The sequence below is a fragment of the Meleagris gallopavo genome, chromosome 7, assembly GCF_000146605.3.
Source record: "Meleagris gallopavo isolate NT-WF06-2002-E0010 breed Aviagen turkey brand Nicholas breeding stock chromosome 7, Turkey_5.1, whole genome shotgun sequence".
Classification (NCBI taxonomy): domain Eukaryota; kingdom Metazoa; phylum Chordata; class Aves; order Galliformes; family Phasianidae; genus Meleagris; species Meleagris gallopavo.
The window spans coordinates 24,047,560-24,068,787 of NC_015017.2; the positions used below are offsets into that span (position 1 = coordinate 24,047,560).

Below are 21,228 nucleotides of genomic sequence, written 5' to 3' on the forward strand. Positions count from 1 at the left end.
TAAATCTAAAGCAGATTATCTTTCTAGGCGAATGGCTGTAGTTCCACTTCAAGTATTTGAAAGATTCCTCTAATACTGTGGCTTGTATTATGTGATCCTTCTGCCTGGCTGTACACAAGTTATTTTTAGGCTTTGAATAAGAAACTCCTTTGCACGCTCTGCCAACAAGAGCTGTCTCTTGTCACAGATGGCACCTTCCTGCTGTGCACTGCCCGCTCAGCTTTAGAGTGGGCCTGACTGCCTGTGCAGAAATTCTCAAAAACTGATGCTTCTTATTAAGGTACCGTAAACAGGTGAAAGAAAATTGCCGCCTTCTAACAAATCTGAAAGGTGAAGCACCGTCTGCAGATCCCACTAGCTCAGTGCAGGTCATTTTGAGCTCAGGGATTTACCAGTCTTTTGCCGCTGCTCATAGCAGCTCACACAGAGATGCCAGCCATCTTGGAGATCCTGGAGGAAATACATCGTACAGAGGTGCTGAAGCAGCTGCATTTCTCTAAAGATTTAGCTGGAGTTTGATATATCACTTTGTAAGTAAATCCCTGAAGAGCAAGAAACCAATTGCACTGTTAAAAGCCTTGCATTATAAACCAGAAGGAGTGAGGGAACTGTACCTGCAGAGGTTAAGCTTTGCACAGGAATTTAAATGAACTCATTAAAATCAACTTACAAATTAGCTCATTAAAATGCAATGCTGCAGATCCAGAAGTTGGTTGATCTGGTGTCCCACTTCTGTGAGGAAGTGATTTAAGAAACGGAGAACAAAATGATAGTGTTAAAACTCCTTTTTTTCATTCCAGTCCCATAAACCTCATTGGGATCTCCCTCTTCCTTGAACTCTTTATCAACAGCACTTTTAGTTTACCGAAGGAAGCTATTTTTGTTCCAGTGCTGCAATTGCTGTGTAATACCTCTAGTCTTGTGTCTGTATGCACTTGTGGCTTCCCATGTGCATAGCAGCTCTGTAATACAGACCTTGGCATGCTGGGTCACAGCAAGGATCATCTTCACTTAGCTTGATAGCAAGAACCTACCTGCTGGTGTGTTTTATCTGTGGGTTGTTACATTGCACATACTCCCATTACTCTCTGCCATTGAAATAATAGTGTTGTTTAGTTGGAGGGCGTGAAAATATCCAAATGAGTTCAGTTTTATAGACATGTTCAGAATATCTTTTATGTAACTATAGAGGTCAGTAAAACTGGCCTTACAGCTCTTCATTGGTTCTTACAAATCAAAGAGGCACACTGTTGGCAATACAGAAAATAATAATATAAGAATTTACAATCCAGCTACATACTCTGCAATAATATATACGTTTGTGTGTGTGCATATATGCAGAGAATTTCTAAGTATAAAAACAATTCATTGAGAAATTTTAAGCTAACCACACTGAATCCCCTCTCCCCAAAATTGTGTAGGGAAATGAGCATTCAAAACCACCTCAAATTACTTTTCAGTATTCTGGAATCAGAATAAATGATCCAAACTCTCATGTCAAAGGTTTTAGAGACCAGATGTGTACAGAGGGCGCCATCTGAGATGCAGTTCTGTGTTTAGAGGCTTTGGTTTCAGTCTTCAAAAGATACAGGGACTGGCTGGCCAGTATGCTGGCACAGGCATTACCTGGAGCAGTGTGATGGATCTTTTTATAGATGCTGTGGAGCTGTGGGGATGTTGAGCTGGCTCATCTGTCACAGGTTGGCATCAAACTGGAAAGAACTGTGCTGCTTCACGAGTGTATCCAGTGCCCCGCACTACTTCTGCTTGTGAAAATTGCCCCTTTGCCATCACTAGGAAGGACACATGGGTGTGAAAGTTCTGTATATAAAGCTAAAGTGCAACCCTTGTTCTGCTGGGCAAAATGGTGAGTCTTTAACCTTGAAGCATCCCACAATGAAACCACACCTTCCCCCTTGAATACAAAGCCTGCAAGCCTGTGTAATGCTTATTCCTTCCTGTTCTATGTTTGGCCAACAGGCAGTTGTCTTGCCTGTCCTAAGGATGTGAAAAGCTTAGCTTAAAAAAAAAATAATAAAAAAAAAATTGGAATACTTTATTGTAAACTGTGCATACTTGTGCTTTTATGTTGACTTTGCTTGATGATGAAACAGCAGCTTGCTGAATCCCATTTTCCCTCAAGCATGAGTTATGTTGGAGTGGGTGAAATTGTACTCATGTGGAAGTGCATCAAATCCATGTGGAAACTTAGCCTACCATTCATCCACAACTAAATAGTGCTGCACAATCAATCTGCTTGGTGAGTGATTCGATGAGGTGCTGATCTGGGTGAGGTTGCAGAGGTGGATGGGGAAACCTGAATAACAGCAGCTTTCTGAAAGGGACACTTTCACAGTGTCCCTTCCCTGTTTTGCCAAAAAAAAAACCAACAATCAGTTGATTATGCAAACTTGGCATTTCCCTCATGTTGATTTCCTTTTGCTTAGTGAAAGGAGGTGGTGGTTGGAGACTTTACTGTAAGCCTTATGCAAAACCCAAAAATCCCTCGCTATCATTACTGGCAGCTCGAGCAGTACTTGCAGAGTATTACTCACTATTGTCATTTAAGGCTAAACGGAATTCTGAAGTTCCTCTTCCTACAAATCATCCAGTTTACAAGAGCGGTATTGGCTCATAGAAGGGCTTACGTGCACCAAAGTTGATCCATGTTTTCCCATTTGTATTAACTGGTCTTTTAAAAGGTGCTTTTTGGTCCCACAAAGAACAGCTCATTTGATGACATGTTTTTCAAAGCAAAGCGGAATGCTGAGTGGTGCCTTTTACTTAACTGCAAGGAAATTAGGCTATCCCACTCACATCCTTGTGTCTGGTCTTGCTGAGGTAGTCGTCTTTGTCTCATCTCAATTGCTTGCTTTCAAGTGAGCTTTTGCAAATGGCTGTCCATTCTCTATATGGATGACTTGGATCTCCAAAACCTAAATAATTATTCTGATAAAGAGCAAGAGCTTGAAGGAACAGAAAGTGAAAGGTAGCAAAGAAAGTAGAGCAGAATTCTTGCCCTGAACCTCATCCAAAGCGTGTGTGAAGTCAGAAGCATTTGATACATGCTTTGCAGGCTAGTAAGTGACTTTTTAAGTGCAAGGCAGTGCAGGACAGTGCCCCACATGTGCAATTCCTGTATTCTCATGCTGTGATCAAGACTCACCAGTCTCTTTGCAAGATAGCTCAAAGACTTTATCACTGCTGGTGAAGCCAGTAGTTTTAGAGGTGCTGTTTTGTTGTCTAAGCACGCATGTTCAGATGACAATGATTTCTAAGAGCTCCAAACTATTATTTGATGTAGGGCTTTGGTTTTCTTTGTGAAATTTTGTCAAGTGGCACATTTTTCTTCTTCACTCTATTTCCATCAAATACTGCCTGAAATGGATTTAGTAAAACAGAGAACATACAGCAGCAGCAGTTGTCTCAGAGACAGCAGTGAAGATGGGGAGTGTGGATGTTAGGGACATTCCTCTCTTCAAATGCTTCCTCACTGGTAGCAAAGGTGGTTTATTTCTGCAGCTTATAAACGTGCACCAGGTAGAGCCTACAGCACCAGATCTGCCCTCTGTATTTGAGAAAGCAGATACTTGGATTTGCTGTCAGGTTTGGATACCTTTACTAAAATGTGTAGACACTACATAACAGGGATATTGTTCTGCTTATGTGGCTACTCCATTAAAGAGATCAAAGCCAGGAACAAGTTGTGTTTCTAAAGCTCACTGCTTAGGTTGTCTTTGCCATCAAAAAGCCCAGAAAATCTGTGCTTCTTCATATTTAAAAAAAAAAAAGAATAAAAATATTGACATTCATGAGAGTAGATAAGGAAGCAACAGAGAAGTACTGCTGTAGATTTGCCAACTAGCATCCCCAGTGACAGAATCCATCACTTTTCCCTGTATATTAGTGTTGCTAGCTCAGCTTTCACGGCGATTTTTAAGGCAATATTTGTCCTAGCAAACCAGCAATATAATTTAAATACCACTGCCTAAACTAGTTTCATAGTAGTCCATTTCCTAAAGTCACCAGATTTTATTATTTACCCACAATATAATTATACCAAAACATACATATATTTAAGAAAAAGGAACACCTTTATAGAAATGTTGATAGTGCTTTGAAATCCTCTGTCACTCCTGGGGTTCCATCATACGTTGCTAGAGGTCTCCCCACTCGAATACTCCCCTGTTGCACTGGGCAGGACAAACTTGACGTACCTCCCCTTCTCCCAGCCTCTTCTGATTCGCTGGAGTCTGTGTTGAATGCAGGGCAAACTGAAGGCAACTTTTGCTAGGATCACAGTACATGGGACAAGCAGTGTGAGCGTGTAGGTGGGAGGCAGGTAGAACTTGTATTGGTTCTCATCAAAGGCCCTTGACCAGCCATATGTGAGGGTGTGCAGGGTGCTGGTGACCAAGGCAATAAATCCCAGGGTAGACTAAAAGGAAGAGAAACACAGAGCAGTTAACAGAGGACCTCATGCCCTTTTCCCCTGTAAGAATATGCAGCACAGAGAAAACAGTGAGTATTCCTGTGTCTCTCTGATAGAATAAAATGCAACTGGAAACTAGCTGTCACCTACAGGAAAACTGCAGTGTGCCAAGATGAGGCTATATGATGGACTAAGTCCTTGAAATGGGGAGTCAGGAGCCCTTTGTCCATTGAGGGAGGCAGCGAGGATGTAGCCTTGCTCTGCAGACCAGAACGTGCCCCATATTCAGCTGAGACTGTGGCTCCCAAGGATCTATAGAGACAACATTTTGCCTGAATATTCCAAGAATGCTGAGGATTGTTCTCAAGGGGGATTTTAAACTACAGTCCCCTTGCTGGTGGTTTCCTATCTACCTCAGAGGTAGCGGCTCTGAAATCATCCCAGGCACGAGCCATCCTAAAGGGCCACCAGCTGTATTTTCAAAGAACAGCATGGATGTACTACATTATCATCCACATTGTCAGCTGGACAACTACTTCCTTCAGAACATCTCCTCCTGGTTTTGATGGCTGACAAACTATTTTAAAACCCAGATAAGTTTTTAATGTGTACTGTATCATAAACAACAAACTAGATCAAGGCTCCTCTATCCTTCAGAGTGAATTACTGAAGCAGCTGACTGGACTGGGCAGACAACAAAAGATCTCTGAAGTATGCCCCATATCTATGCACTTCACTTTTACAGCACCTCTCCAGCCATCATGTGGTGTCCATAAGCCCTGCCAAGTTAGAGAGCTCTTCTCTCTGTGCTGCACCAGCACCGCTCAAGGTCATTCCCAGAGCCAGCAACAGCCCCATCAGCTGAAGCTCACATCTACCTGAAAGCCATATCTGATGCCTCAGCCCAAAGCAAGCCCAGATGGGGTCAAAATTTGCTTCACTTGGAAAATGAAGGTGTTTGCTGGGATACACCACGCAGCTGAAGGAGATAGCAGTGGGCACCAACCCATGGCTCACCCATCAAATCTTAGCTCCCCTCTAACAGGCAGAACATCCCTAAATGGGAGGAGGCCAGAGGTGTCAGCAGGAGGCTGATCTACAGAGCACAGCTGTAAGGCAGGGCTAGGGAAAAGGTGGAGTGATGGCTGAGGGCAGCAGGTCCTTTTGGCATTGGATGCAAGGTGCCTTCAGGTACAGTCCAGATGGGGCTCCATGGATGGCAGAGGTGTCAGAGCTGGAGATAATTAGTTTGTTCCTCTACAGTTTCTCTCTCAACTGCTGCTGGCACCAGGGAAAAGCAGAAGTGGAAATTAGTAGGACAAAAGACGACCAAACACCAGAGCTGTGCAGCGACCCACCTTTGTGCGCAGCAGCAGGGCACACAGAACAAAGAGCTAATTAGCAATAAATGTGCAGGTGAGCAGATGGCAACTGGACACAGTGCTGGCAGCTCCTCAGAGCAGAACAGTGACACAAACCAGGGCTCCTTGGGGCCAGCAGGGCTTTTACATTGTCACAGCATGGGGAATGCGGGGCTGCTGCCAAAATAAGGTGGTAAAGCCGCCTGAGAGATGGCTCTATGAAGATGGGATCTTTCTAATGCAGGTTTAGCTTGCACTGCCCATTCTAGATTGATTTTTCTCTCTCCCACCTCTCTTCAGCATCCAGGAGATGTGCTGCAATGCATCAGTGAAGGTGACTCTGTCACAAGTGGTTCATTTATAAATGCTTGTGCAGCATCCAAGGCAAAAGGCACCTTCCTGACACACAGGTTTCTGACTTCTGCTGCCATTAGTCCTGTAGAGTTGTTAGCTGTGTGGAAGCTGGCTCTCACTTCATCATCAGGAGGGCTACAGGTACCTGATGACGGATTCTTTGCATCCTGCAGTATGTGAGCTAAGAAGGAAATCAGGTCAACCCAACCTTCAAATTCCAAGAGGATTTTTCAGGGTGGAGAGATGAAGGGAATCATATGCATTTTCACTTCTCCACCAATTAGATTTGATTTGTAAGTCACTGGGGAACATTAAAAATCTGTCTCGTAAGTTGAATTGCATCTGAATTGTTCCTAGTGCCTAGATCCTGTATATTTTCTATTAGTCAAAACTGGATATGGAGAGAAACTGTACATTCAACTCAGGTGTATTTGCTAGCTGAAAATCATGTATGTGCAGGAGTTACTAAAAGACTTTTTATTCTAAATCTTTAGCAACAACCCAAGTGTGATTTTTGGCCTGTTAAGCAACAGATGTGTATTTTAAGATAACGGCAGTACCCCGTGGTGCTGAGAGGCACCCACAGTGTTGCTGGAAAGTGTGAGGTGTGGGAAAATCCAGGTAAGGAGTGGATCAGAGTGGTTCCTGGCTTTTAGCAAGCCCCAGCACTCACTCAAATAAGTGCAACCCCTCTCAAACACAGCAGCCACCTCAATAGAAATGGCAGCAAATGGCTGCAGCTATGGGGAGATACTCAACAGGGACTGCTGTGCTTTGTATTTTCCAGATCTTTTCTTTTTCACAACTAGCCACAATACCTCTCACGCACCGTAATAGGTTCAAGTGTTGGACATCCCCAGGGCTTGGGAGTACAGCCTTGTTCTTCACCCCTTGTATTTACATTACAGTGTCACTGTGCATTAATTTAGGGAGAGTTGAGTTGCTGTATGTGAATGTTACCCTCTAGCACCTGGGAACAGCAGATATATCTGCTACTCATTTCCTCAAGTTGGCATCACCAACTTACTGAAAAAAATAATCTAAAAAAATTCCTCATTAAAAACCAAACAAGCAATGCCCAACCTGGAAGCTAACATGACAAGAGCCTCTAGTCTTCTCCTCAGGCACATTGCCACTCATACATCTCCTGCATGTCATCAGCAGGGAAGCTGGTGCTGTGCTGCAATGCCTCTCCCTACATCCACAGAAATAGGTAGGAGTGATTTTTCCATGCCCTAAGCCAACCAGTGACTGCCTGGGGCAGCCAGGAGCTATTTTGGAGCAGAGCATCACGTACTGGTCAGCCAGAGCTGACATATCATTGGAAAGACCCAGGGAAAGATGGCAAAGGGCAGAAGAGACAGTTGTGGAATGTGTGCTGGTAGAAGATACCATACATATTGCGTAACAGAACAGCAGCACCCACCAGGAGAGCTGCTTAGAGAGGCTGAGGGAGATGCAGGGAATTTTCAGAGCCTCATTCCAAGCTATAAGGAATTATTTCCCTTCATCTCAGATTCCTGATATTAAATGCCTAAGCCAGGACAGGAGTTTATCCAATGTCCCAGTGGCTGCAGTGCTCCCCTGAAATGTGATGCTGAGAATTAATTTGCTCCTGCTGTCTGTTAAGAAAGAGATTTAAAGCAAGATCTCCCTTCTCCCCAAGGGACAATCTCTTGAGGTCAGGCTCTCCAGGTGAGGCTTCTTTATGCATTGTAAATAATTACTCAACAGCTCACAGCAAGAGAGGAGAAAGAGAGATGAACTGACTTAGTAGTTGGAGATCAGGGCACCTGTGGGAGAGCAGGATTCAAACTCCTGCTCTAATGAATATTGAATTATTTATGTGCAGCTGAAGAGCTTCAGCAAGGGAGAATGAATGATGGATATCCACCTTTGCATGCCCTAACTCTGCATACTCCAACCTCTGAGTGTGCAGAGTGGATCTGCAGAGGAGGTGTGGGGGGCCTGTGGGGTTTGTGCGTGCTGGGTGGCACTGCAGCATCACTGGGAGCCTGCTGCAAGCTAAGCTGCAGCCGTGTAGGAAGCACAGTTAATGATGGGTTTCAGGATTATGTGATATGACAGGTGAGTGTCTTTCAGGGAATTAGGTTTTAAAATGAGCTCTGAAGTGCAGAGACTACTTGAAGTTTTTTCCTTGCTGTCCCTGTTAGCCTGAATTCTTGCTCTGTATGTATCACTGAGAGTGGCAGCCCTTGGGTTGAGGGTTTGGGATCCCTACATGGGTCACTGTAGAGATCTGGCCTCATTAACCTGGACATCCCTCCAAGTGGGAAGAAGGGCTCCTAAACCACTGGGAAACCTGAGAGAAAGAAAAGCTATCCAGACACTTCTAACCTATTTTTTAGAAGACACGCCCTTCACTGATCATTCAGATCTGCGTCCTGCACTGGCTGTCCCCATGGGTTATCCATCTACCATCTGCAGCCTGCTGCAAACTCCCCCCAGCATCTTCACAATACAGAAGGCATGGGGAAAAATGATAGTAGATAACCAATCTAAATTACTCAAAAAAAGGTGATGGTCACAATCCAGTTAAAGAAAAAAAAATTGCTCACCTATCCCAAGGATCAGCACTTACCAAATACTCCAAAAGGAGAGATCTCCAAGTAGAGACCCTTACTTTGTGGCAGCCAGCCCTTAAATGAGGCTTAGGAAGGTGGAAGCAATTCACCTGTGCTCCCAGGGCTGGCTGCATCCCTTCACCAGGTGCTCAATCATTGGTTCAGGCCCTGACTTAGCAATTCTCACACAGAAGGGAATAACCCTGTCCTCTCTAAATGTCTGCAAAGCTTTCTACCTTGTATGACTTCAGGAGTGAATGCAGCACTGCTCATGGGCGCAATGTGAGGAGGAAAAATCCCAGAGAATTTTGCAGGGGGCATCACACAGGCAAACCCATGCTAGTTCTTCTCATGATCTTTAGCAAACACTGTTAAAAGTAGGGTGAGAAAGAAATTCCACCAGCACATTAAAAACTCATTCATGCAAAGCTTGCCACTAAGCCCCACATGGATGCACATGATGCATTACATTTTCCTTTCCCTGAGACACAGCAGAGCACGTGAGTCCTGCATGACTCCGTGGTAGCACCACTGTCCCACTGCCCTGAGATGTCCTCTATGGTGAGTGGCAGAGTGCCTGTAACACCAGCTGACTGCAGAACTACTCTCTGGCATTGTCACATGTCAACCTTACCTGGATGAAACTGAATTCCCTCCAGTTGAGAGAGTTTGCGATGGATGGAAGTGAGGTGATGGCAAGTAACGACAGCAAGCCCAGGGCAATTATTCCAACAGAGATATAAATCTCCATCCTCCAGACTTCCTCCTCTACCCAGATATTCATCTTCTTTTCCATAGCCTGGCATGACAATGAAGTTTTGTTAAAACGGAGCATGTAGGAATAGAGGAATTGAATTTTATGTGTATTCGCTTTGGTTTTGGAAGATTTCCTGGATGAGCACTGGTTCCTGGTGCCACTGGCCTCTGCCTGTGGGAGGTGCCACTGCCACTTGTCCCAGCTGGATCAGATCTGCAGCCTGCTGGGAAGAACTGCTCGATGCTCACAGCTCCCATAGCCTGTAACCACAGCAGCAAGCCCCAGAGTTGCATTTGGAAAGATAATTGGAATGAGAAGTCAGTTTAAAGCCATGAAAACAAATACAGATGCTTGAATATGCAGTAGTCTCCTAATAACTTTCATTTTAAGTGCATTTAGTGGGGGAAATTGTTCATGCTAATGGAAAGGAAGATGGGTTTTATGCTTCATGGCAGAGAACAACATTTAGAACCATCTTCTTTAGCCCATTAAATGGGCTTAATTTACTAAACAAAGATGTTGCTAGAAAACAGGAGGTAGAGGGGAAATGGACACAGGATGCTTGCCCGAGATTAATGTGACTGTAGCAATTGAAAAGGGGCTGTGCCAGGCTGGAACTGAAACATCTGATGGATGCTTTGAGCAGGCACTGCTTCCAAAACCAGTTGTCCTGCTCCCAGCTGCCTCCATGCCTCTGTGCTTGGACAAAGTGTTTGGGTGGCTGCAGTGAGAAGCACTTGGGAAACATCCCATCACAGAAAGCAGACAGGTTTGGGGGCAAGTCCTTGATCTGGTTCACCTCTGGGCTGCACAGAGCTTCTTGCACCATCCCAGGAGGAGGCAGGGAAGAGCAGCAAGAAGCCAGGGACAAAGAATGGCAGAATCACATTCTTCCATGGCACTGCTGAGCTGAATTGCCTGAAGGTGTAGCAATCTCGGGATGTAATCGCTGGATAAACACTGCTGAAAGCCTCGATAGGGCAGTAGGGTACTTTCCCGTTTCCTTGTTCCCCTAGACTATGCCCTAATCCCTCAGCATTATTTTGTTACAGCACTGGAGGTGCGCTGTGATGAGGACACACTCCTACGTAAACAAATCCTTTGGAAAGCAAACGCAAAGGCCATGAAGCCCTCTTACCCAACTTCTGAATGTGCCTGCAAGATCATTACAGGTGCCAACCGAAGGGTGCCAACATTACCTGCTTGACGGCCGTCTCAATCAGCTGGTAGCGGTGGGAGCGGCGCATGGGCAGGCACAGGCTGTACACAGCGTGCAGGGCTGCACAGAAGAAGCTGAGGAGGCCGATCTGCTTTCTGTGCTGCAACCACTGGTCAAGCCAGTCTGGAAAGCGCCTGTATTTGGTGCCGTAGTAGAGCTGCGAGCAGGCTGCCAGCACACCAGGGAGGTAGACCAGAGACAGCATGACGTAGGCCACGCATGGCAGCGTAGTGTTGACCACCTCGACAGGGATCTTATAAAACTTATTCTTCTGCTCCCTGATGTAAGGGTGGATGACCTGCCGCACCAGGTTGTAAGTGAAAAAGCAAAGAAAGAGCCCCAGAGCCAAAAGGATGGGGATTTTCCACGCTGGCAAAAGGCGCAGGGGAATATTCTCAATCTCACAGGCTGAGGACATGCAGCCCATGTCCACAGGGGTGAAGCCCATGATCTGAGCAATTTCTGCAACAGTACGCTTGGCTTCTTGGCTATTGGAGCAGATCAGAACCTGCAACAAATGGAAAGATACATATTGGGCAAAGAGATCAAGTGGTGGGAACAAGCGTGGCAGGAGGGATGCTACACTAAAGGAAGCCTACATTATCATGGAGCATCATGTGTTTTGGCAGACTTTCTGATGGGGCTTTACTGTGGTTGCCAAAGATCTCTCTCCTGGACAGGTTTTCTTTCTTATGCGTACCACCAGTTTGCTTTACTGGCAGTGTTTAGATAGAGAGACAATTAAATGATGTTTTTCACTTACACAGTGACTCCAAGGACTACAAGGTATGGAGTAAGCAGTGTATTTCTTTTCTGATCAAAGAAATGTGCAAGCTGTGTGATGGTTTCTGGATGCCAAAACCAGTACTGATGCCCCTAAGGCCATTTACTGATGTCAGACCTCAGCTGCTGAAATAGCTGGGATGTGGCACGTATCAGAAGAAAGCAGTACCTGCTTATTGCCATCCCTGGCACCAGACTGCAGCGTCCACGCAGAAACCACATTAAAGCCCTTGACCACAGTGCAGGCGGGGAACAGAGAGGCCAAGTATTCAGCGTTGGATTCTTTGTGGTGGTTGATTTCAGTGTTGTTACTGACATCCACCAGGATCTTGCCCGCCAGCACATCAGCCAGGTCACAGAGCGTGGAGTAATGTTCCCTAAAAACCGCCACAAAAATGACATCCGTCTTCTTCACCGCCTCAGCCTGGAAGGTGACCTCTGCTGCAGAAGGGAAGAGACAGGCTTTGCGCTTTGGGTTGCGGCTGCCCACCACCACCTTGAAGCCAGAGCACACCAGACGGATGGCCAACGAGCGTGCAAAGTCCCCGCTCCCCAGCACGCCAATGGTGCGGCCAGCTGCAGGCACCACGCTGGGGTCACCCTCTGTGCTCCTGTGGCCAAGGAGGGGCTTGGCCATGTCTCCTCCAGGCATCCTGGCAGGAAAAACAAGGGGAAATGCAAGTTCATTGCAAAGTTCTCGCAGAAACTCAGACCACATCTGCAGTCATGGGGAAAATGCCACTTACGCCGCATGAATAGAAGTGCATGAGGTTTTGGGAAGGAGGGAATTCCCTGATGCCTAACTGTAGATGTACAGCGCTGGATCCCTGTAGCCCAGACCCATCTACTAAACCCACCAGCATGAGCGTAGTAACATCCAGCTACCGTTGGAGGGGGACAAGACATCAACACAGAAGTGGTTTTAGGGACAAGTTTCCCCGGTTTGGGTGATCAAACACCTGCACTCAGCCATCCTCTGCTGTTCTTACTTGCATCTCACGCTGCAAAGCCAAAGCAGTCCTCACAGCCACCAGCATCGGGAGCTCCTGAAGCCCTATAGGACCAGGGCAGATCTTTTGAAAAGCCCTGGTGTCCATGGGGATCTCTGGGCACACAACTGAGAGAGCCGGGGGTTTTTTTTGATTTGTGGGAGCAGCATCAAAGCAGGGAGTCTGAGGTGGAATGAAAGCTCCAAGTGGTAAATGAAGAGAGCTGTGGCCTTTGCCTTTTCCAATATTTGGGTCTATTTGTTTCATTTCTTCAATGAACAAGGAGAACTTTCTTGTGACATTTAAAAAAAAAAAAAGTATTACAATATGATGGGATTTACTCATGAATGATCTTGATGAGCTTTACAAACATTAATGAATTTTGCCCTGTAACACTCTGCTCTCCATAGCAGATTAGATATTGAGGCCACAAAGAGGCTTTAAGCAAATCAATAAAATGAACAGCATCACACCAGCTGAGCCTGGAGGTCTGGAGAAGCTCAATCAGGGAACTGCCAGACTGTTCCCATGATGTGTCACCTACAGCTCAAACCTGCTTAAAAAATGCAGATGGCCAAAGGGACACCAGACTTTTAAAGGGCTCAGGAGGTGGCCCAGGGAGCTCGCACACCAGGACACCTGACTTTTGATTTGGGCACACTGATAGAAATGGTAATAAAGATCAGAATTAACAGACTCTTGAGACATTTGTGAAAGAGAGAGGTTGATTCTGGCAGAGTACAGTCTTGCTGTATAGCTGGCACAGTTCTTTCAAAGTGAGGATGACCACTCGGACAAGGTGACCTGGTCACTGGGCTTTGTTTATCATAGGCTTTTGGAAATGGTCTTTATCCAGTGCTTTTCTGGGATTGGAGCAATAATGGTGCAAAAGGGAAGGGCACTTCTGCATGAATAGTTACCAGTGAGAAACAAAGGGTAAGAATAAGTAATTTTCATAATGGGAACGGGTTGTCCTGGGGTTTCCCCACAGATCTGTGTTTTTCCAACATGCTCATAAGTGATTTGGGAAAGACAAAGAGAAGATCAAGCTTGGGTGTGATAACTGTTTAGGACAGCCAAGCTTTATTGCAAGCAATTTGCAATCCTCATGCAAAGTGCCTGAGCACCAAAACTCACTACTGGCACGTGCCAAGTGCTGCATAAGGGCATAAGAAGTGCTATGAGTACACTTTAATGAGCTGTAACTCATATCATGCAGCTTCCTCTCATGGGCTTGGTAAGAGAGAACTACTCAGATTTCACCCTGAAGGTTTCTGCTTCTGCTCCAGACCTGTGGAAGGGCTTGTGTGCCCAAAGGCTGACTTTGTTCTGCACCTGTGTCAGTGGTCTAATCAAGGCTGCTACCCGTGCACACACCCCTGCATTAGGTATAGGCCATACAGATCTCAGTCGCTGCAAAACAATGTGAGTATAGCACTGTAAACACATAAACTGAACACAGAACAGAAACACATAGGTGAGGCTGGAGATGAGATCACTTGGAATTTCCTGAAGTGAGCAGCGAGCCCAGAGGTGGAGCTCAGGTCCATGCCAAGCCTTGTGCCCTCATCCCAGCCAGGATGAAGAGCCAGGCTGCAAAACCCTGCAGTACTCCAGCTCTGTCTGAAGAGATGTTGGGTTTTCTTTTTTGGCCCCTGCTTATCACGCACTTTATCGAAAACTCACTGCTTTACTTTTAAGAAACCTCCTTGCTCCACCTAGGTGTATTCATGCCCACAACTATTTGTTCTGGGGCTCACACTATTGTTTAGCTTAACCACCTCTCCTGCCTACACAACCCTCTGCTTTTCAGCAACCTGCATGCATGAAATGTTGTCCTACAATAAAGAGATCTCTCTGGTGCCTGGCCACTGGAGCAGGAAGCAATGCTCAAGGTGACAGGACTGCATAGAATCGTGGAATCTTTTGCATTGGAAGACACCCTTAAAGACCATCTGGTCCAACCCTCCTGCAATAAGCAAGGACACCTACAGCTCCATCAGAGTGCTCAGAGCCCCAACCAGCCTCAACTTGGTTATCTCCGGGAACAGGGCATTTACTTGTTCCCCATGGCCCCACCAGCCATGCTACTGCCGTGTCACCCTGAGGCAAAGCAGCCACTAGCACGGGGAAGGCTGCAGAGGCCAGACACAGCCTGAGCACTGCAGTCTCAGATAAACCTCATTTATTGATCTTCTCTGTCAAGGAAACTGTACCCCTGCTGAGTTACATCACACAAAGTTCAAGGAGAGTGGTGCCTTAGCAAGGAAGCTGCATGATGATTTAAAGCCCAGAACAGTGGAAGTAAACTAGCTTCAATCCTAACCGGGCAGCAGTTCCATAATTAAATACCAAGTGCAATGTGAAACTGCCCTACAGATTGATGGTTAATGACACCCTTATATCACTGCATGGGGAACGCTGTGCCCACATCCAGAGTGTTGTGTGTGGTTCAGCTATTGCATCTCAGTGGCTGTATTATTTGCAGTACAATGGCAGCGAGCAACATCAGGAGCTCCACTCCACCAGGCACCAAAACAGGACAGAAGGCAGAATGGGATCAGACAGACAAAAGCTGGGTGAACCGAAGCAGTCAAATCTCTGCGGCACAGGCAGAGGGTGGGAGGGCTCTGCAGAAGAAAAGCAGGGATAACTCTACATGTTTTGCACCTGAGGCTTGGCAGGCTGATAGCTTAGGCTGGGTGCCAGGCAAACACAGCTTTCAGAGTGCTTTCCAGCAGGACGGCCGTTCTGGGCTGAGCTGCTGCAGGAGCCCCTCCAGGTGTGGCTGCACTCCCTGCACTGTCAATCTGCACTCAGATAATGCCCCACTGCATTATCTGGGAAGCTGGTGCCATTGTTATCCTCCTTCCACAGACATGGGGACTGAGATACCAGCGATAACGGGGCTCCAGCAAGTTTGCCTGGGAAGACCCAGATATCCCTGACCACTTGTTTAACAACGAGACCATCTTTACAGGACCCTGTCGGTTATTCTGGGCAGGGGACTACAGCCTCGTGGTTCCTGCAACCCACAGTCAGCGCTTGACATGTAAACCCTGAACAAGGCTGCTCCTACAGGGGCAAGGCATGTGCTCTGCTTCAGTTCTGGACCAAAAGAAAAATAATCAAGATCCATTTCCCTGCCTTAGTATTCAGGTTTATCAGATAAAATCATAGAATCATAGAATGGCCTGGGTTAAAAAGGTCCACAATGATTATCTAGTTCAGCCCCCCTGCTATGTGCAGGGTCTCTAACCACCAGACCAGGCTGCCCAGAACTTCATCCAGCCTGGCTTTGAATGCCTCCAGAGATGGGGCATCCACAGCCTCCTTGGACAAACTGTTCCAGTGCCTCTGAGTGAAAAAAACTTCTCCTTAATATCTAACCTAAACTTCCCCCGTTTTACTTTAAAACCATTCCCCCTTGTCCTATCACTAAAAGACAAGTTGGTTTTGTAATAGCTCCAGTAACAGAAGTTTCTTAAGTATATCTGAGTCAAATTGCGCTGAAGAACATGGCAGCAATCTCATAAGGACCTCCTTGCCATGGTGCTGCACAGCACAACGAAACTGGCTCCTGTTTGTCCAAAACCTCATCTCTGGACTCAGCTCATATACAGACTTAGAAGGCAGCACCTTGGCTCGAATAACCACTTCTGTCTTCCCCTGGGGTCAGGTTTTGGTTAGACTGACCACAACTGAGTCTTGAGTAGTTGCGGTGCATGTCCTTACACATCAGGGCTTCAGTTTCGGTGTTGGGAGTTATCTGAGATAAAGGTAAGATTATCTGCATCCCCTGATGGGCACCAGGATGGAATGAGGGGAATGTCCCACTGTCTGCACCAAGACAGTTCCTGTATGCTATGGAGTATGGTCCCCCCCAAATATTCTAGGGATGGGGGTGATCTCTGCCCCCAGGCCATCTATCTGAACGCAGGGACCTTGGCACTTCCCTTGCTGACCACCATGCTGAAGACCTGCAGCTCCTGTCTGCAGAGCCTGGTGCTCTCCATGGAGTTGATACACCAAGAAGTCGCAGCTGGAGAGATGCATTCAGCACCTGAAGTCTCTGTTCAGGTCTTGCTGTGCATAGAAATACTCATGTCTTGGCTACAGCTGTTTTGTTTCCAGGGGAAATAAAGCACATAAGTCTCTGCCGTACCCAGAGAGGCCCTCCAAAGAGCACTGCCAGTACCAAGTACCTGCTGAGATTGGTACAGATTTAAGTAAGAAAAGGGCTTATCCAAAGCCAGTCAATCTCAGCTCTGCTCACACTTCAGGAGTTCTCCCCGTCTCGTCCAGGCTGACTGCAAATAACACGTCTGCCCTGAGGACAGCTCACAGATGAGGGAAGAAGGGGAAAACAGGCTTGCTACCTCTTTCCATTTTTCCTTTTCCAAAGCAGACAGAGCTAACTTCCCAGCAGTGCAAACCAGGAACCAGCAAAAACAATAAACTAACCGTCTGTACTGCTTCAGCCAGAACAGCGATGTCGCAAACCTCCCCCAGGATGCCAGCCAGGCTGTGAGAATGAGGAAATGCCAACAGCAGAGCCCTGAGGCAACCCCAGGTCCCCGACTGCTGGGGCAGCACTGCTGGGTGCTGAGGCTGTCCCCAGCCACACGGTGGGAACAGAGCTGCTGAGGGGTCCCAGTGCTGCAGCATTCCCCCACCATCGCACTGTGCTTCACCATCATCCCTCTCCCTGTTCCTACCTCCCAACACGCTGTTTGCTTTTGCACAACCACACAGCACTGTTGACTTGCTGTGCTGTGCCCCTAACCCCATCCCTGTGCTGCCTGGCCGGTCCCTCACCCGCTGCCCATGCGGTCATTCAGTCCAAACACATGGGACGCAGCGCATGTTCTGCTCTTTCTGACCTCTCCTCCAATTTGTCCCAGTCTTTAAGGAGCCCCTCCCTCAAACATTTCCCCTATGTCACCCACAAAGCAAGCACATTGCTCCCTGCACCACTGCTCGCTGATGACAACGAGGCTGCCAGCCTCCCCCTCCCCCCCCCCCTGCTACATACCTACATACCCCCTCCAGTTTAATCATTGATAAATACTGAGCATGTTGGGTTTGGAAGCCAAAGGCATGTTCCTGACCACAGGATGTTCTTCACCGTGACCAGAACTCAAAAACATGTTTCAAAACAGCGGAGGCTTTCCCAGAATTTTCCATGCTCTGCTTTTTCCCATGTCAACCCAGACATTTTGGCCACAGTTTTCCTATAGAAATGCACCAGCCTGTGGGCACCTGGTGAGGTTAAACAGGCAATACTGATGCTGGGCAGAAAAATCACCCATTCACAGTATTGGCTGGGGCTTGATCAAACTGGGAAACAAACTTTTGGTGTACCAAGAGACCATTCTGCTAGTGCCTGCCAAATTGATACAGTGTGGAGAAGCCTGACAGGGACCTGGATTGGGACGGAACTTCATAAGCTGGGAATGTGAGGTTTGGGAAGCCTAGAGGTCTCACCCTAAGGCCATGGGGAGCACAAACCTGAAGCACCATGAGGTATTGGTGAGCAGTGCTGATGCTCACAGCAGACACAACTTTATCTGAGAGATGTGACTCTGAATAAGAAGGTTATTTCTCCAACTTATCATCAAGGGACAGGTGACAACAACTTTAAGTGCTATAGCTGAATCCTGCATGGCTTCTATTCCTTTCTTCTGGGATCTCTGTTTGCTTGCTGCTCTTACCATGCTAACTACCTCACAGCGACTCACTCACTTCTGAGCTTTCCCTTTCCTGCAGCAGAGCAGCAGGGTGAGCCCTGAGCCCAGCAGCCCCCCAGGGAGCTGCCAGATCCTGCTGTTCAAAAACCTCTTTCCAGAAAGAACGCAGAGGAATTGCACTGCCTGCACATGAAAATATTTGGGTTGGCTGCTGCTGCCTGTTAGAAGGGCCTCCAAGATCAGCATGCCCTCTGGTTTTGCCTCTTGCAGCAACTCAGAGGATGCACAGGGCCGTGTGGGGCAGAGGGTGGCCCAGGGGATGGTTTGGGGTGGAGGGGAGAGAACACTTCCAGCATGAGGCCCGTGTCAGCTTGCTGCTGTGGGAGCACAGCCTGTCCTGTGCTACGGCAGGAGAAGCAAGTGGGGTCTCACCTGTCATCCCTTGGTGCTTTTTCTTTAGGGACACTGAAGTGCTAAAATCCTTCTGTGAATCAGTGCTGCCTATGCAGTTTCAGTAAGCTGTTTTACATCTCCATTTATTTTCCCTCACTCCTTCAGGTGGGTGCTGAGGCCAACAGGAAGGAGGAAGCGGTGTTACTGACCTGGGAAGAGCTGAAGGAAAAGCAAGAGAAGAGGGCAAGCGGCTTCACAGGGAAAGGAGCACGAAGGGTGGTGCCTACAGAGATCATGCTGCCTCGTGAGTGCAGCCTTTGCTTTGCCTGAACACATTGTGCCCTTCAGGCACATCCACGCTATGGCACGGACACACCTCTCTACCGAGCAGCTGCAATGGGCACAGAGGTATGTGGGGAGGAAACGCCTCCGGTTAAGGCAGCAGCACACAACAAACGCCTGGTGAGTTCTGCAGCACAAGAGAAACCTGGTCCAGGCATGCACGGTGTGCACAGGGCCCCAGCTGCTTCCCATCCCTTCAGTAAGGAGCTCATTGACGCTGCCTAACTCAAGCAGGTACCTGTTAGTGATGGCCAGTGGTTGGTATCAGCGCACCGCTGCGGGTGCATTATCTACAGACCCATATTGGCAGACCATGGTCTGTGGGGAACTCTTAGGACATTTTTTGCAAAGACTGCAGAGGTGATTGTCCCTCTCTACTCCGCCCTAGTGAGGCCACATCTGGAGTACTGCATCCAGGTCTGGGGCCTCCAACACAAGAAAGCCAGGGAGCTGTTGGAGAGGGTCCAGAGGAAAGACACAAAGATGATCAGGGGACTGGAACACCTCTTCTATGAAGAAAGGCTCAGGCAGCTGGGCTTGTTCAGTCTGGAGAAAAGGCTGGAGGGTGAACTCACTGCAGCCTTCCAGTATCTAAAGGGAGCCTATAAACAGAAGGGGAGTCAACTCTTTACAGGAGTAGACAGTAGCAGGACAAGGGGAAATGGTTTTAAGTGGAAGGAAGGAAGATTTAAGTTGGATTTCAAGGATAAGTTCTTCACTATGAAAGTGGTGAGGTGCTGGAACAGGCTGCCCAGAGAGGTTGTAGATGCCCTGTCCCTGGAGGTGTTCAAGGCCAGGTGAGATGGGGCCCTGAGCAGTCTGGTCTAGTATTACATGGGGAGGTTGGAGGCCCTGCCTGTGATGAGGGGGTTGGAGATTCATGATCCTTCCAACTCAAACCATTCTGTGATTCCATGAACTAAACTGAAATGCAAGTGTTAGCAGATCCAGACTTCAGACTTGCTAGAAGTCTAAGAACCTGGAAAAAGGTGGAAGGAGCTCAGGAATTCCTGAAACCTTGGCCAAATTTTTAAAAATCTTCCACTGATTTGGGCTCTGGAGTACCCAAGGGCTTTTGAGATGAGATGTTGGCTCCCACATCACTGATTTCCAAACATTTTACCCATTCAATTAAGCTACATTCCACTTAGATGGAAGAAGAAGAAGATGGGAAGCACCCTGCAGCCCACTGCAGGGGAAATGACCCTACGGAGAAGCAGTAACTTAAAGTTTGGAAATCTGTCCTCTGTTGTGACACTGACAGGAAACCTGATTGTAATCAGCAATGGTAAACATCTGGGTAACAAACTGTGGGCTTCAATTCCATAATGTAACATCTCACAGCCATCCTTCACATCTCTGAGCTCCTCCACTGCCCCACTTCTTCCACCACCGGAAAAAATGTGTTTCCCCTGAATCTAAAGCTGCTTTCATTTATGGGTGTAGCGCTGCAAGGTCGCAGCCAAAGCAAAGCTCCTAGTAATAAAAAGCAAACCAAACAAAAGCAAAAGTAAAAAGCAAAGCAAACACAAATTTTGCTTTCAAGAAGCGTGTTTTCCTGGGGCTTGCTGCGTTTTCTTTTTAAACAAAGACTTGTTGAGTCACCAACATTTTCTGCTCCACAATTATGGAGGAAATCGAATCCGCGCACTGAGTATTGGATCCTGCATTACCGTACATTTGTTTTATAGCAAATGGGATTTTAAAAGAGGAGAAACGTAAGCCTGATTTAAAATCTAAAGTGTTTTAAGCAGCTCAATCTTGTTAGCCCTCCATCTCCTCAGCCTGCAGGAACACTGATACCGGAGGAGCGGCGTCCCCCTCTCGCTGTCTCTGGTTTCACTCTCCGGGATGCACTTTCCTAACGCACCACTTCTACCCGCAGCGCTGGGCTGGTGCTGTGGGGCTCTCGATGCTCTGCCCGCAGCTGTCCCCACTCCGGGGCTATCCCACTGACGGGACAGACCGAGCCGGACCACCCCGCCTGTGGGGCAGCCCTGCTCCAAAGTCACCCCTCCAACTCCGTCACAGCTGTCACTGTGCGGCACAGCCACACGGAGCAGACGGAGCGCAGCGCATCCGACCCTATTTCCTTATAGGAACCCCCAGGGGCACTGAACCAGCAGAGCCGCCCGCTGCTCGTCCCTGCGGGCCCGCGTGGCTCCGGCCAGGATGTTTTCTCTTTTAATATCTCCCTGCCCGATTTCTCCCGGGCCGGAAGAAGTCATTCACCTCCACGAAGCGTTTGCAAAGCTCGCGTTCTGGCAGCTACCAGCAGTCCCGTTCCCCTCCACCCAACCACGCCTGTGCGCGCACAGCCCCC

The 21,228-nt window shown here is 47.5% G+C and overlaps 1 protein-coding gene across 1 annotated transcript; it reads right to left on the bottom strand.

Moving 5' to 3' along the window:
- Positions 1 to 1,149: 1,149 nt before the first annotated feature.
- Positions 1,150 to 17,174, bottom strand: STEAP3 (STEAP3 metalloreductase). The gene is made up of 5 exons (XM_003207689.3): positions 16,945 to 17,174; positions 11,661 to 12,144; positions 10,689 to 11,216; positions 9,367 to 9,531; positions 1,150 to 4,438 (listed from the first exon to the last, which is right to left on the bottom strand). The coding sequence occupies exons 1-5, from the start codon at positions 17,157 to 17,159 to the stop codon at positions 4,148 to 4,150; spliced, it is 1,683 nt and encodes a 560-aa protein (XP_003207737.2). The 5' UTR covers positions 17,160 to 17,174; the 3' UTR covers positions 1,150 to 4,147.
- Between the last annotated feature and the right edge of the window lie 4,054 nt (positions 17,175 to 21,228).

Bases quoted from the DNA above. Each gene is read 5' to 3' on its own strand.
- STEAP3 (XM_003207689.3), bottom strand. From the start codon at position 17,159: ATGGTGGGGGAATGCTGCAGCACTGGGACCCCTCAGCAGCTCTGTTCC. The intron at 11,217-11,660 runs GTACTGCTTTCT...CATTTGTTGCAG, and splicing joins CCAGGGATGGCAATAAGCAG to GTTCTGATCTGCTCCAATAG. The intron at 4,439-9,366 runs GTAAGGTTGACA...TCTTCCTTTTAG, and splicing joins GGGAATTCAGTTTCATCCAG to TCTACCCTGGGATTTATTGC.